This window comes from Pteronotus mesoamericanus, unplaced genomic scaffold (genome assembly GCF_021234165.1).
Source record: "Pteronotus mesoamericanus isolate MK-2021 breed Mesoamerican mustached bat unplaced genomic scaffold, CSHL_Meso_final scaffold_408, whole genome shotgun sequence".
Lineage (NCBI taxonomy): Eukaryota > Metazoa > Chordata > Mammalia > Chiroptera > Mormoopidae > Pteronotus > Pteronotus mesoamericanus.
In genome coordinates this window covers 655241-666700 of record NW_026555315.1, presented here as the reverse complement: position 1 = coordinate 666700, position 11460 = coordinate 655241, and the positions used below count along the sequence as shown (strand labels likewise).

Genomic DNA, 11460 nt, shown 5'->3' with positions numbered 1-11460 from the left:
AGGCAGCGAGGAGGTGGCCTCTGTCCGCAGGCAGTCGGGCAGGGCCTGGCGTGGCCCCCCCCCGCCCCTCCGCCCGAGGCACTTGAGAGCATCCGTGGGGCACGGGCTCTGGCCCTCGTCGCCAGCCTCCCCTTTAGGTCTGATTACTTCCACACGCTCCCAGCGCTTTGAAGCCCAGGGTCCCCCTGAGGGCTGGGGAAAGGACAGTGCGGGACACAAGCAGGGAAGGGGTGCAGGGCGGGGCCCGCGGGGCCAGGTTGGGGGTGGAGGGCTCGTCCCCCAACCCGTGGCCTCCTTAGGTGCGGGGTGGGAAGGGCTGACCACTGGGGACCCAGGCTGCCTGTGAGGTCCTCCCAAAGGTGCGCTGGTCCCCATAGCAGGCAGGGAGGCACAGTGTGGGGCAGCTGTCCTCCCACCTGGGCGGCCCTTCCCGAGGGCACTGGCAGCTGCTTCGCCTGCCAGCCAGCGGCGGCCCGCAGCCAGTCTGCCTGGTGGCAGGGGCACCGTCTCCTGGCGAGCAGACACGTTCCAGCGCCAGCCCCGGCCCTGGGCAGGGTGCACACGTGCCTTTGCTCTGCCCTTCCTGGGCCTCGCATTCCTCCCACTGGGACGGGGAGGGGGAGTCAGCCGTGCTTGACCCCAGGTGACGGCTGCGAGACAGTGGCTTTGCCTGGGTGCAGTGGCTGATTTATTGACATAGCTCCTTGGGAACGTGCTCTCTGCTGAGGGAGCATCTCATGGGCAGGAGGTGACATGCCATCTGAGAGCAGCGGTGGGCTGCAGGGCTTGGCCTGTCGGCAGAGGGCGCAGTCCCTGCTTCTGCCACACTGCCGCCGCCCGCCACCTCCGGTCACCAGGGCAGGGGCGGCTGTCGGGGACAACCGTGCGCCCGATGGAGCCAGAGGCCTCAGAGGACGTGTGGACGCTGGGCTGGGCCGTGAGTCGCTCAGGCGGCGGAGGCCCTAGAAGTCCAGGAGCTGTGGGGAGAGAGGCAGCCTCCTGCACGCCGCCCCCACCCCCGACCCTGCCCTCCTGTCAGACTGGGCTGCTTACCAACTGCGGCAGCACCTTCTCCAGCTGGTCCACACCCACGCAGGCCAGGTCCTCCGCCTGGGCCTGCCGGGCACTGCGCGTGGCCGCTTCTGCCGGGACACAGGAGGGAAGGGAGAGGGGGACAGGACTAGAGGGCTTGACCCCCGACTCCTCTGGGCTTCAGCCCCAGCCGCTGCCCCACCAGTGCCAGCGGCTCAGCAAGCTGATCCACGGCCCGAGACAGGAAGCGTTCCAGGGACACCGCCTCGGGTGCTGGTGGGAAGGGGGGAACACGAAGGCCCCGGTTTCCCCCTCGGGAGAGGAGGTGCATGCCGGACGCCAGCCCCCGGCTCACCCACAACGAAGATCTTCAGCAGTTCTGCCACGAGCAGGAGTGCGTCCCCGCTGACTGCAAGGTGGAGGGGGGCAGGTGACAGCCATGTCCTCTCCCACTGCCCTGGCCCGGGGCTGCCCCCCCCTGCTGCCCCCCCCGGCCCGTTCAGTGGCCCCCGCAGAGCGGGCAGCCCTGCCCTCCGTGCCCACCCCAGGCTGCCGCCCACACCTTTGGTCTTCTCGTCCTTGAAGTGCAGGTGCAACAGCTTGCTCACCAGTTCCTGTGGGGCCGACAGGACCCAGTGACTCACCTGCCCTGCCCCTGCCCCTGCCCCTGCCCCCACCCGATGGCTGCAGACTCCTCAGGCATTTTGTTCTGGATGGGAAGGGGTTGGGATCTGTGGCCTCGGTACCCTGTGTCCCCTGGGGCCCCGCCCAGGGTCGGGGGCTGGGTGATGTATATGCCCCCGGGCCCTGAAGCTGGGCACAGATGGCAGCGGGGCACAGCCAGGTGCCAGCCCGCCCCCAGGAAGCCAGTTGGCTGGAGTCCGGGGCCCCACACTCCACCCCAGCCCAGGGCTGAGGCACGGCCTTCCCTGTGGACGCCCCCCAAGTCTGCCCACACGGCCCCCACCACACGTAGCTTGTGGCGGGCCCTGCGCCGGGAGCCGGGTCAGCTCCACCCTCGGTCCCTTCCTGCAACCGGCAGCTCAGGTGCCTGTCACAGGATGGTGCCGTGGGAGCTGCGGCGCTGGGCCGGGGGGTGGCTGGGTGCAGGGGACAGAGCCCAGGCATGTTCTCAGGACGGCCCGACAGACCTGGGTGGGACGAGGGGTCCAGGCCTAGGCTCAAGGCAGGGGCTGGAGCCCCCGAAGGGCGGGCCTGGTTTGCAGAGACGGGGGCTGTGTGGGGAGGTGGGGGCCAGGTCTCAGCCCAGCCTGGGGTGCTGCGCGAGGAGCGCGCACCAGGCACCCAGGCCGAGCGGCCAGGGGCGGGTGCTGGCGCCGAGGGAGGCTTTGCAGGAGGTCAGAGCTGGCGAGGAGGACTTGGGACATGGCCGCAGAGGCGTGGGCCGTGCACGGCTGCCGAGTCAGGGCCGGCCAGAGCGCCTGCTGGTGGGAGGCAGGTGGGAGGACAGTAGAACGGGTGCCCGGGAGCTGAGAAACCCAACAGGCCCAGGTGAGCCGGGCCCTGCTGGGCCTCCAGCCTCAGCCACGGGCAGCCGCACTACTTCGCCCCGGGCGTTCAGCAGTGCCCGGGAGTGAGGCAGAGCGGACACCAGGGGGGCCCAAGCTCAGAAGGGCAGGAGTGGGGCACTGGTCACGAGGGGAAGCCACAGCCGTCTCACCTTCCCGGCAGTGACCTCGGAGCTTGGTGCCACCTGCTGGTCCTTTTTGCTGCTTACCAGGAAGATACCAGGAAAGGCCCAGGAGGCTCTACTGCCCCACCTGCTCCCGCACCCCCAGGAAGAGCTAGATCAGCCCCGTTGCTGCACAGGTGTCTGCCGTGTGGAGCTGTCCCAACAACTAAAGGGGTCAGCACCAACAGGGAGGGGCAGTTCCCTAAGCAAAGAAGTGGCACAAACTGGAGGGCAGGGCGGGGCCTGGGATGCCTTCGGCCTTTGCTCCGCTTCGGGCAGGTACCACAGCCCCTCCGTTACCATCGCCCAGGACAGCCCTGCTTGTGGGCAGTGGCTGCAACCCTGGCGCCACCAGCGCCCCTGCGGGGGGACTCCAGAGACGTCCAGGCTGGCCCGGTGGAGGACTGCCCTGCGCTCCCCTCCCCAGCTGCCTGCCTTAAGGGGGGATTCTCACGGCCACCCTGCTGGGTTGCCCCTGCCTCGGTGGCTATCCCTTCTAGGTGACTCACTCCTCTGGGCTGGGGCGGAGCTACGATCCTGGGTGATAATGGCGAAGAGGGGACTGAGGCAGAAGGTGAGCCACAGAGAAGTCCCCCATGCCCCTGCAAGGCTGAAACCCCACTGGGGGCGGGGAGGGGACAAAGAAGTGCTGGTGAGGGGCTGAGACCCAGGTCAGGAAGGCCCACGGGCCCTCCTGGTGCACCTTCCTGATTCAGGAACTCGGTGCTGCCTCCCCTTAGGGCAGAGCAACAAAGCAAGACTCAGAAACAAGCGGCAGCGCCGGCCGCATAGCAAAGCGTGAGAGGCCAGCGCGACCTCTGCTGCTCCCCCGCTACGCGGGGCGGGTACCGGTGCTGTCTCCCGGGGTCGCTGGGCATTAGGCGGGTTAACGTCGAGTGCGTGTAACAGCGCCTGGCCGCGCCAGGTGTGTTCTAAGGGAGCACGCCCCTGCACACCGGGCAGAACCTAGACAGACCGGTGCTGCCCGGAAACGCCGCTGCAGCTGGGCTGGAGCTCGGCTCAGGTGAGCCGGAAGCACCGGACTCGCGTGATAGACAACAGGCAAGCAGAAGTTTCAGGCTGCGCAGCGACGTAACAGTATCCGCGAGCTGGGCGGACCTGTGCTCCACGCCAAGCGGTTCAGGGGAAGTCCCACCGGATCCCCAGCATCAGGGCGAGCGGCGGGCGCGGGCCCAGGCCCCTTTCTGAGCCCCGCCCCCGGCACTTCTCCCGGCCGCTTCCCCGGAAGGCGAAGGGCAGGCATGTAAGTCACGCGTGAGGCCCGGCCGTAGTGTCCCCACTGCCCCACGCGCTGGGTGCCTCCGGATCCCCGCGCCCCACACCGTCCACTCTCTCTCACCTTCCGGAAGCCGGCGCTGACTCCCTCCATGACCGTCGCCGCCACGCGCGCTCCTCGGGGCTCCGCCCCCGCGCTCCCAGCCAATGTGCCCTGATCGCGCCCTCTTGGGCCCCGCCCCTGCCCCTCTCAGCGGGCCCGGAGCGGGTAGCCTTTGGCTCCTCCGCAGGCGTGCGCCCGCCCCTTTGTCGTCATTGGCCAGTGCCGAGCGCTCTTTCTTCGCAAAGCCTCCTGGGAGTTGTAGTTTCCACCAGCTTTTTCTCTGTTCTTCCTGGATACTGAGGCGCAATGATGGCCGCGTAGGCAGCTGGTGGCAGCGAGGGTCCGCGGCGCGAGGGCCGGGGCCCGGGATACGCGCGACGCCCAACAGGCCCCATCTGCGGGAGGACCCACCCCCCGAGGGGTCCTCGTCCTTGCGCTGGCCGCATGCTCGGGGGTTCCCGGGGTTACACCCCACACTCTTTGGGCCTCCCACCTGTAGAGCGCTCTCAGTTTGTTCCTGGTTCCTCAGCTGGCTAGACCGGACTTGGGCTCGTTGTGCCCCCGACGGAGCCGCCGCAACCCTCTGTCGGCCCACGGAGAGAGGAGCCGGGCCGCGAGGCAAGCAGCCCCGGCCCCGCTGGCCCACGGTGGGACCCGGCTGCAGGCGCGCGGAGCTAGCCCTGCCGGCCGCCCAGGGCCATGGAGGAGCTGCCGCGCTCCTACAGCCGGTTGTGCAGGGAGACAGGGGGCGAGCCCCAGGAGGCCGTGCTGCAGCAGCTGCGCGCGGCGCCGCGGGACCGGATGGACCTGGCCACGCAGAGCCTGACCCTGGACACCTGCAGGGCCCTGGGCGAGCTGCTGCAGAAAGATGCACAGCTGACGGAGCTGGTCCTCAGCGACTGCATGCTGAGCGAGAAAGGTGGGCCCGAGGGCCGGCAGGGGCCAGGCAGCCCTGGCAACCTCAGAGTCCGGGTGGCGTCGGGTCCTGTGCTTCGGGGCAGCCTCCCCTTGCTTTGTCTTGGCTGCCCGCTGCTCCCTGGCTGCCCGCGCCCTGGTCCTCCGTCCTCGACAGAGAGCTCCGTCCCAGTGGTCTCTTCTGGAGGTTCCTCCTCTTGGGCTCTGTAGTAAAATCAAGCAGCTGGGTCCCTTCTGGAAGCCTGGGAGCAGAGGGCAGTGTCTCCTGGTCGCAGAGAACCCGTGGGAGAACCCAGGGTGCTGGTGAGCACAGGCATCGGTGGCCTGGCCCTGGGCTGCACAGAGGCTGCAGGTGTTTCCAACCTGGCACAGTGAAGGGGTGACGCGCTCGCTCGTGGCGCGAGCCCTGACATTGCTCCCACGTGTCTAGGGAGGTGTCCCAACATGGGGCCCCTAGGGAGCCCCTAGGCAGGGCCCTGGGGGCAGAGAGTGACCGCCCTGTCCCCTTGCAGGGGCCATACTGCTGCTCGAGGGGCTGTGTGCCAACACCGTCCTGCGGGTTCTGGATCTGAAGGTGAGGGGACCTGCCGTGAGATGGGGAGGACGTGGGTGTCCCGGTTGCCTGGGCTCCAGGCAGTGGCCGGAGACCCCGTCGGTAAGCTCTGTGGGTGCACAGGGCTTTGTGCTGGTTTCTGGGGGTGCCCGGCTTTGTGTGTGTGTGTGTGTGTCCTGGGGGCGGAATGTGGTTCCAGAGTGCTGCCGTGAGCAAGCCAAACAGGCCGGCACCGGGAGGCCCGCCTTCTCTGCAGAGCCGGCCTTGCCCTGTGCCTGACCTGGACCCCGCAGGGACAGCAGGAGGCCGGGGCAATGGGCCGCCTCTTCTTGTCTTAGGGCAACAACCTTTATGGTGACGCGGTCCTGGCGCTGGGAAAACTCATCCGACAGAGCAAGTCCATTCAGAGGCAAGGTGCCGCCCGGGGCCCGCCCTGCCCACCCTTGTCCTCCGCACGGGTCAGGGCGGGCCCTGGGGCACTGGGTTCTGCTGCCTCAGCGTTCACGCCTGCCTCCCGGTTGTTCGTGTTTCCTGTCCGTCTGCGGGAGTCAGGCGGGTGCACGTTCCACAGCTCTGGGCTTCCTGCTAGAGACCCGCAGGCCTGCGCCCTTCTCAAGCACCCCTGGACCCCGTGGGAGCAGGGTGCGCCTCGGGCCGCACGCCTCACGTCTACCCTCCCTGCAGCCTCACCCTGGAGTGGAACCGCCTGGGCACGTGGGAAGATGCCTTCGCCACCTTCTGCCGGGCCCTGGCGTGCAATGGCGTCCTGCGGCAGCTGGACCTCCGCAACAACCAGATCAGCCACCAGGGTGCAGAGGAGCTGGCCCTGGCCCTAAAGAGCAACAGCAGCCTCCAGCAGCTGGGTGAGGCGCTGGGACGGCCACCTTGGCCAGGTGCCTTGTTCCCTCAGCCTTCGCGATGCTGCTTCTGTCCTGTCCCCGAGGGCAGGGGCCGTGGTGGGGGAAGAGGGGCGAGCCACGCCGCGGTCCTGCTCTGTTGGGCTATCCCCCCAAAGGAAGCATCCAGGCCAGGCCAGGCCGGCTCCCCAGGTGACAAGGGGTTTCCTTCCAGACCTGCGCTGGAATGACATCGGCCTCCTGGGGGGCCGGGCCTTGGTGAGCTGTCTCCCCAGCAACAGAACCCTGTGGAGGCTGGAGCTGGCTGGGAACAACGTCCCCAGCGACGTCCTCAGAGCCGTGGGTGAGAGCGCGGAGCGGGTTCCTTCCTGCGGGGGGGGGCCCCCTGACGATGGCCGAGATGAAACGCGGGAGTCACTCCTGGAACCCGCTCCTTCGGCTCCTAGATGCCCTGAGGGTGCTTGCGTTCCACAGAGGAGGACACCGAGGCTGGGGCTCGGGGCCTTGCCCCAGCGGCCGTGCTGTTTCCTCAGGGGGCCTGTGCCCCCGCCACCCCCGAGTGCAGGGCTGTGCACGAGCCCCATGGGAGCCGGGCCACCAGGCCCGAACCACCACTTCCACCGTCCCCTCCAACTGGCGATGCTGGCGCCTGAGCCCCCGGCCCAGCAGAGTCTTCGGTCACTGCCCGTAGCTCCCCGTCCTGCCGGCCACCCGAGGGCCGGAGCTCGGCCGGAACCCAGCAAAGCGCGCCACCTCCTACTGGGTCTGTGCGACCCACGTCCTGTCTGCCTCTTCATTCCCAGCCTGCCTCTGGGCCGCCCCGGCTGTTAAAGTCGCCTCCAACACCCCCCATCTCTGGCTGGTCCCTCCCCAGATGCTGCCTGGATCCTTCCAGAACACAAGAGTGAAACATAGCACTCACCTCTTAGAAGTCGTACACTGGCTTTTGACCTTCGGGGTGGAGGGCAAACGCCCCTCCACGTGTGTGCCCCGCCACACACCTCGCGCGTGCTGGGCTCCCGGCCCTGCTGCTGCCCCCACACTGCGCTGAAGCCCCCTGCGCCCCCGCCCGGGGCCTCGGCACGACAGTGGGGACTCTGGGCCGCCCAGCTCAATGGCCAGGGCTGCCTGCCGGCCACTCCAGAGGTTCAGCAGCTCCTGGTGGGTAACTCACCTCCTTCCAACAGAGCAAGCCATGGACCACAACCAGGACCGGCAGGCCACCTTCCGGAAGAACCGGGCCCACACCCGCGTGCTCAGCGAGGAGGTGCGGCACCTCCGGGAAGAGAAGTCCAAGCAGGTGAGGGCGGTGCCGCCTCGGACCACAGAGCCTGGCCCCGGCCCAGCCCCCGACCCCTCCCAGCGGCTGACGCCGGCCCGCGGGCCCGCTTCCCAGTCTGACCCGGTGGTGGGGTGAGCAAGCGTCCTCTCTGCCCCCTGCCCAGCGGGAGGGGGGGCGGTCCCGGCCCTGACAGGGCTCTGGCCGTCCGTGTCTGCAGTTTATGGACTTGATGGAGACGATCGAGAAGCAGCGAGCAGAGATGGCAAGGAGCAGCCGGTGAGCAGGGCCGGGGCTGGGCGGGGGGCCCGGGGTTCGGGTCACGGCTCGGGCCTTGCGGGAGCCTTGTCGCCTGCCCACGGGTATGCTCTCCAAGGAAGTTGGCTTGAGGACCAGGGAGCCGGGAGAGCCCTGGGGGCTGGGCTCCTCAAACCTCCCCCTGTCCGCAGGACGTCGGCAACACGCGTGGGACAGCTTCAGGAAGCCCTGGCGGAGAGGCACTCCATCATCGGCGCCCTCAAGGCCAAGTGAGCGGACGGAGGGTGGGGGCGCACACAAGGACCCGGGTTCCTGTGTGTAAAGTAAGCGCGGGGAACAGCGGGTGGCAACCCTGGGAGGCTCCTTGGAGAAGGCGAGCACTGGCGGCCTCTGCAAGGCTGAAGCGGGGCTGGGGTGGCCGGGCACCACCCTCCTTGCAGGCTGCAGATGACCGAGGCCGCCCTGGCTCTGTCGGAACAGAAGGCCCAGGACCTGGGGGAGCTTCTGGCCACCACTGAGCAGGACCAGCGGGACCTGGCAGAGCGGCAGGCCAAGGAGCACCGGCTGGCGCAGCAGGTGGGTGGGCAGAGGGGACCTGCAGGGGTGGCCGGCGGCTGTCGGGGCAGGTGGCCCATCGGTGGCACCCTTCCTGTCTTCCGGTCTCACCCCTAGGAAGCTGCAGAGCGGGAGTCCAAGCTGCTCAGAGACCTGTCTGCCGCCAACGAAAAGAACCTGCTTCTGCGAAACCAGGTACGGGGGTGTGGGGCCAGGCCCCCAGGAGCTCGGGGCAGGCCCAGGCCTGGACCAGAGCTCCCCGCCGACGGTACCACCTCTCCAGGTGGATGAGCTGGAGCGGAAGGTGAAGTCCCAGCAGGACCAGCTGTTCCTGACCAGGCAGGAGCTGACCAACACGTCGGCTGAGCTGAAGATGCGGGCTGTCCAGGCCGAGGGTGGGCGCACGCAGAGGCCCGGAGACAGGACCGGGAGGTGGGCGGGCGCCCTGGGAACAAGGCCCCAGGAGCCGTTCCACGCCTCCCACTGCCCTTCCAGAGCGCCTGGAGCTGGAGAAGCGGCGGTCCCGGCAGAGCCTGGCGGACTCTGAGCAGCTGCGCGCCAAGGAGGTGCCTCCGCCCTGCTGTTGTCTGTCCGTGCACCCTCCCCACTGGCCCCCCGGGGCCTGCGGTTGCCGTGTGGCCCGGTGTCTGCAAAGCACCGCCCTGGCTGGGCTCCCCTAATCCACCGTGGGATGCTGGTGGCGGTCCTCGGCAGGGCCTCCTGGCTGCACGGGGCCACGTGCCTCCGGGGTGCGGGAGCGGGACATGCCTTCCACCTCCGCTTCCTGCGAAGCCACTTGGGGCAGCCCCTCGGGAAGGACAGGGCCCCGCAGATTCGCCTGCCTCCCAGGGCCAGGGTCCCATGGGGGGGCCAGCGCGCCAGCCTGACAGCCCCTGTTCCCGCCCTGCACCTGGGCAGGTGGAGCACATGACTCGCCACCTGGAGGAGAGCGAGAGGGCCATGCAGGAGAGGGTGCAGAGGCTGGAGGCGGTGCGGCTGTCGCTGGAGGAGGTGAGCACAGGCCGGGCTGGCAGGGCGCGCCATCCGCGGTCTCGGCCCCATCGCGCCCCCCCTTGGGGCCCCACCCATGGGACCCGAGGGCCTCAGGAGGGTGACCTGGGGGCTCCCTCGGCCGTAGAAGCCTGGCCTAGTGGGCGCAGCCCTCAGGCGGTGAGGGGGGGCCAGAACCTCAGGCCGGTGGGTCTCTGTGCGGCAGGAGCTGAGCCGAGCGAAGGCACTGGCCCTCAGTGAGCGCGGCCAGGCCGAGGAGGAGCTCGTGAAGGCCAGGAACCAAGTCCGCCTGGAGGAGGTGAGCCTGCAGCCCTGGCCCAGGAAGGGCCGTGGCCCAGGGACCGCCCCGCCCACTGCGCCCGGTGCCAGCCAGGAGGTGACAGGAGCTGCAGGGTGCTGGGGGTGGGGGGCAGAGTCAGAGCAAGACCCTTGTCCCCGCCGCCCCACGTCTGGCCCCCCAAAGAGAGCCCCAGGGTGGGGAAAGGCTTTGGCCGCGGCTGCCCAGAGGCCAGGAGGGCGTGGGCCTGCGAGGCGAGGGTGGCAGCGCGGCTGGGCACCCCCAAGGCCCACTCGCGTCGAGCCCCTTCGGACTGAACGTAAGGACGAGCAAAGGCACGCCTTCCACGTGGCTGGTGGGAGCGCCCCTGGTCGGAGCAGGGGCGCCCCCGGGCGCTGGCGGCCACCGGGCCTGCTGGCGCAGGGTCGCGCCCCCGCCAGCAGCAGGCAGGCCTCGCGCCCTGTGCTCACCCGCCCCACGGCCCCCGCAGCAGCAGCGCCTGGCTCACCTGGAGGAGAAGCTGCGGCTGCTGGCCCAGGCGCGGGACGAGGCGCAGAGCACCTGCCTGCAGCAGAGGCAGGCGGCGGCCGAGGCCCAGGCCCGGGCCGGCCAGCTGGGCCTGCAGCTGGAGGGCCTGCGGCGGCGCTTGGAGGAACTGCAGCAGGTAATCGGGCCTTGGGGGGCTCCTGGGGGCGCCGCTGGCCCCCCCTGCCGCCAGCTCACCCACCGCCCCCGGCAGGAACTGAGCAACAAGGACCAGGAAAAGGTGGCTGAGGTGGCCAGGGTGCGTGTGGAGTTCCAGGAGCAGAACGGCCGCCTGCAGGCCGAGCTGACCGCCCAGGAGGCCCTGAAAGAGAAGGTGGCCGCCCTGGAGCGCCAGCTGAAGGGTGAGCGGGCGCCGCGCGGAGGGCGGGGCAGGGGAGGCTGGGCGGGTCGTCCGGCACGCCAGGAGCAGAGCCGGCGGCCCCGGGCCTCTGGGGTGGCCGACTGCCCTGCCGCACTTCCCCTCGGAACCTCCTCCCCTGCAGCGATGGCGAGTGACCACCGGGAGGCGCTGCTGGACCGGGAGAGTGATAACGCCTCCCTGCGGGAGAAGCTGCGGCTCAGGGAGGCGGAGATAGCGCGGATCCGCGAGGAGGAGGCCCAGAGGGCCAGCTTCCTGCAAAACGCTGTCCTGGCTTACGTGCAGGGGCCCCCCCTGAGGGCCCTGAGCCCCCAAAAGTGAGGGGAGGCAGAGGGACTCCAGGAGTGGCAAGAAGGTGGCTCTCAAGGGGACGGGCTGCCGGGTCGGGGTGGGCATCGGTGCCAAGCTGGGTGGGCTGCCTGCCACAGCGACTCTACCTGGATGCCCGGCCAGAGCCCCCCGACCCCCACCCCCCGCGACGCGGGCGCGCCCGCGGTGGAAGGGCGTTTGGGGAAGCAGAGCCTCAGCACCCGTGCCCCGTTCCACCGTCGCCCTGTACGCTGTGACCGTGGGCGCAGCGGGCCCTGCCCACTCGGGCGTTCTGAAATAAAGAACTTTTACACTTTGTGATGCGTTTCGGGCCCTGGGCCTTTCCTTCACTGCCTGTGCTCCCAGCAGCAGCCGGGTCTCAGGAGGCCTGCCCGGCCCTACAGGACAGATCTCCCGCGCGCCGCTGGGTCACACCTCCAAACTGGGGCCGGGTGGGGACAGTTGAGCGAGGTCGGGG

At 69.5% G+C, this 11460-nt stretch overlaps 2 protein-coding genes across 2 annotated transcripts; one reads left to right on the top strand and one right to left on the bottom strand.

The window, feature by feature from the left end:
* Positions 1-673: 673 nt before the first annotated feature.
* On the bottom strand, positions 674-4167 carry CENPX (centromere protein X). Its single transcript, XM_054593400.1, has 5 exons — positions 4086-4167; positions 1595-1646; positions 1388-1441; positions 1054-1142; positions 674-977 (listed from the first exon to the last, which is right to left on the bottom strand). The coding sequence occupies exons 1-5, from the start codon at positions 4113-4115 to the stop codon at positions 963-965; spliced, it is 240 nt and encodes a 79-aa protein (XP_054449375.1). The 5' UTR covers positions 4116-4167; the 3' UTR covers positions 674-962.
* A 194-nt stretch (positions 4168-4361) lies between these two features.
* On the top strand, positions 4362-11255 carry LRRC45 (leucine rich repeat containing 45). The gene is made up of 17 exons (XM_054593291.1): positions 4362-4983; positions 5492-5553; positions 5871-5941; positions 6217-6395; positions 6604-6732; positions 7577-7689; positions 7889-7947; positions 8118-8195; positions 8367-8502; positions 8599-8676; positions 8765-8876; positions 8977-9047; positions 9400-9492; positions 9698-9790; positions 10260-10433; positions 10509-10656; positions 10798-11255. Exons 1-17 carry the CDS (start codon positions 4764-4766, stop codon positions 10992-10994), a joined length of 2013 nt encoding a protein of 670 aa, XP_054449266.1. The 5' UTR covers positions 4362-4763; the 3' UTR covers positions 10995-11255.
* The last annotated feature ends 205 nt before the right edge of the window (positions 11256-11460 follow it).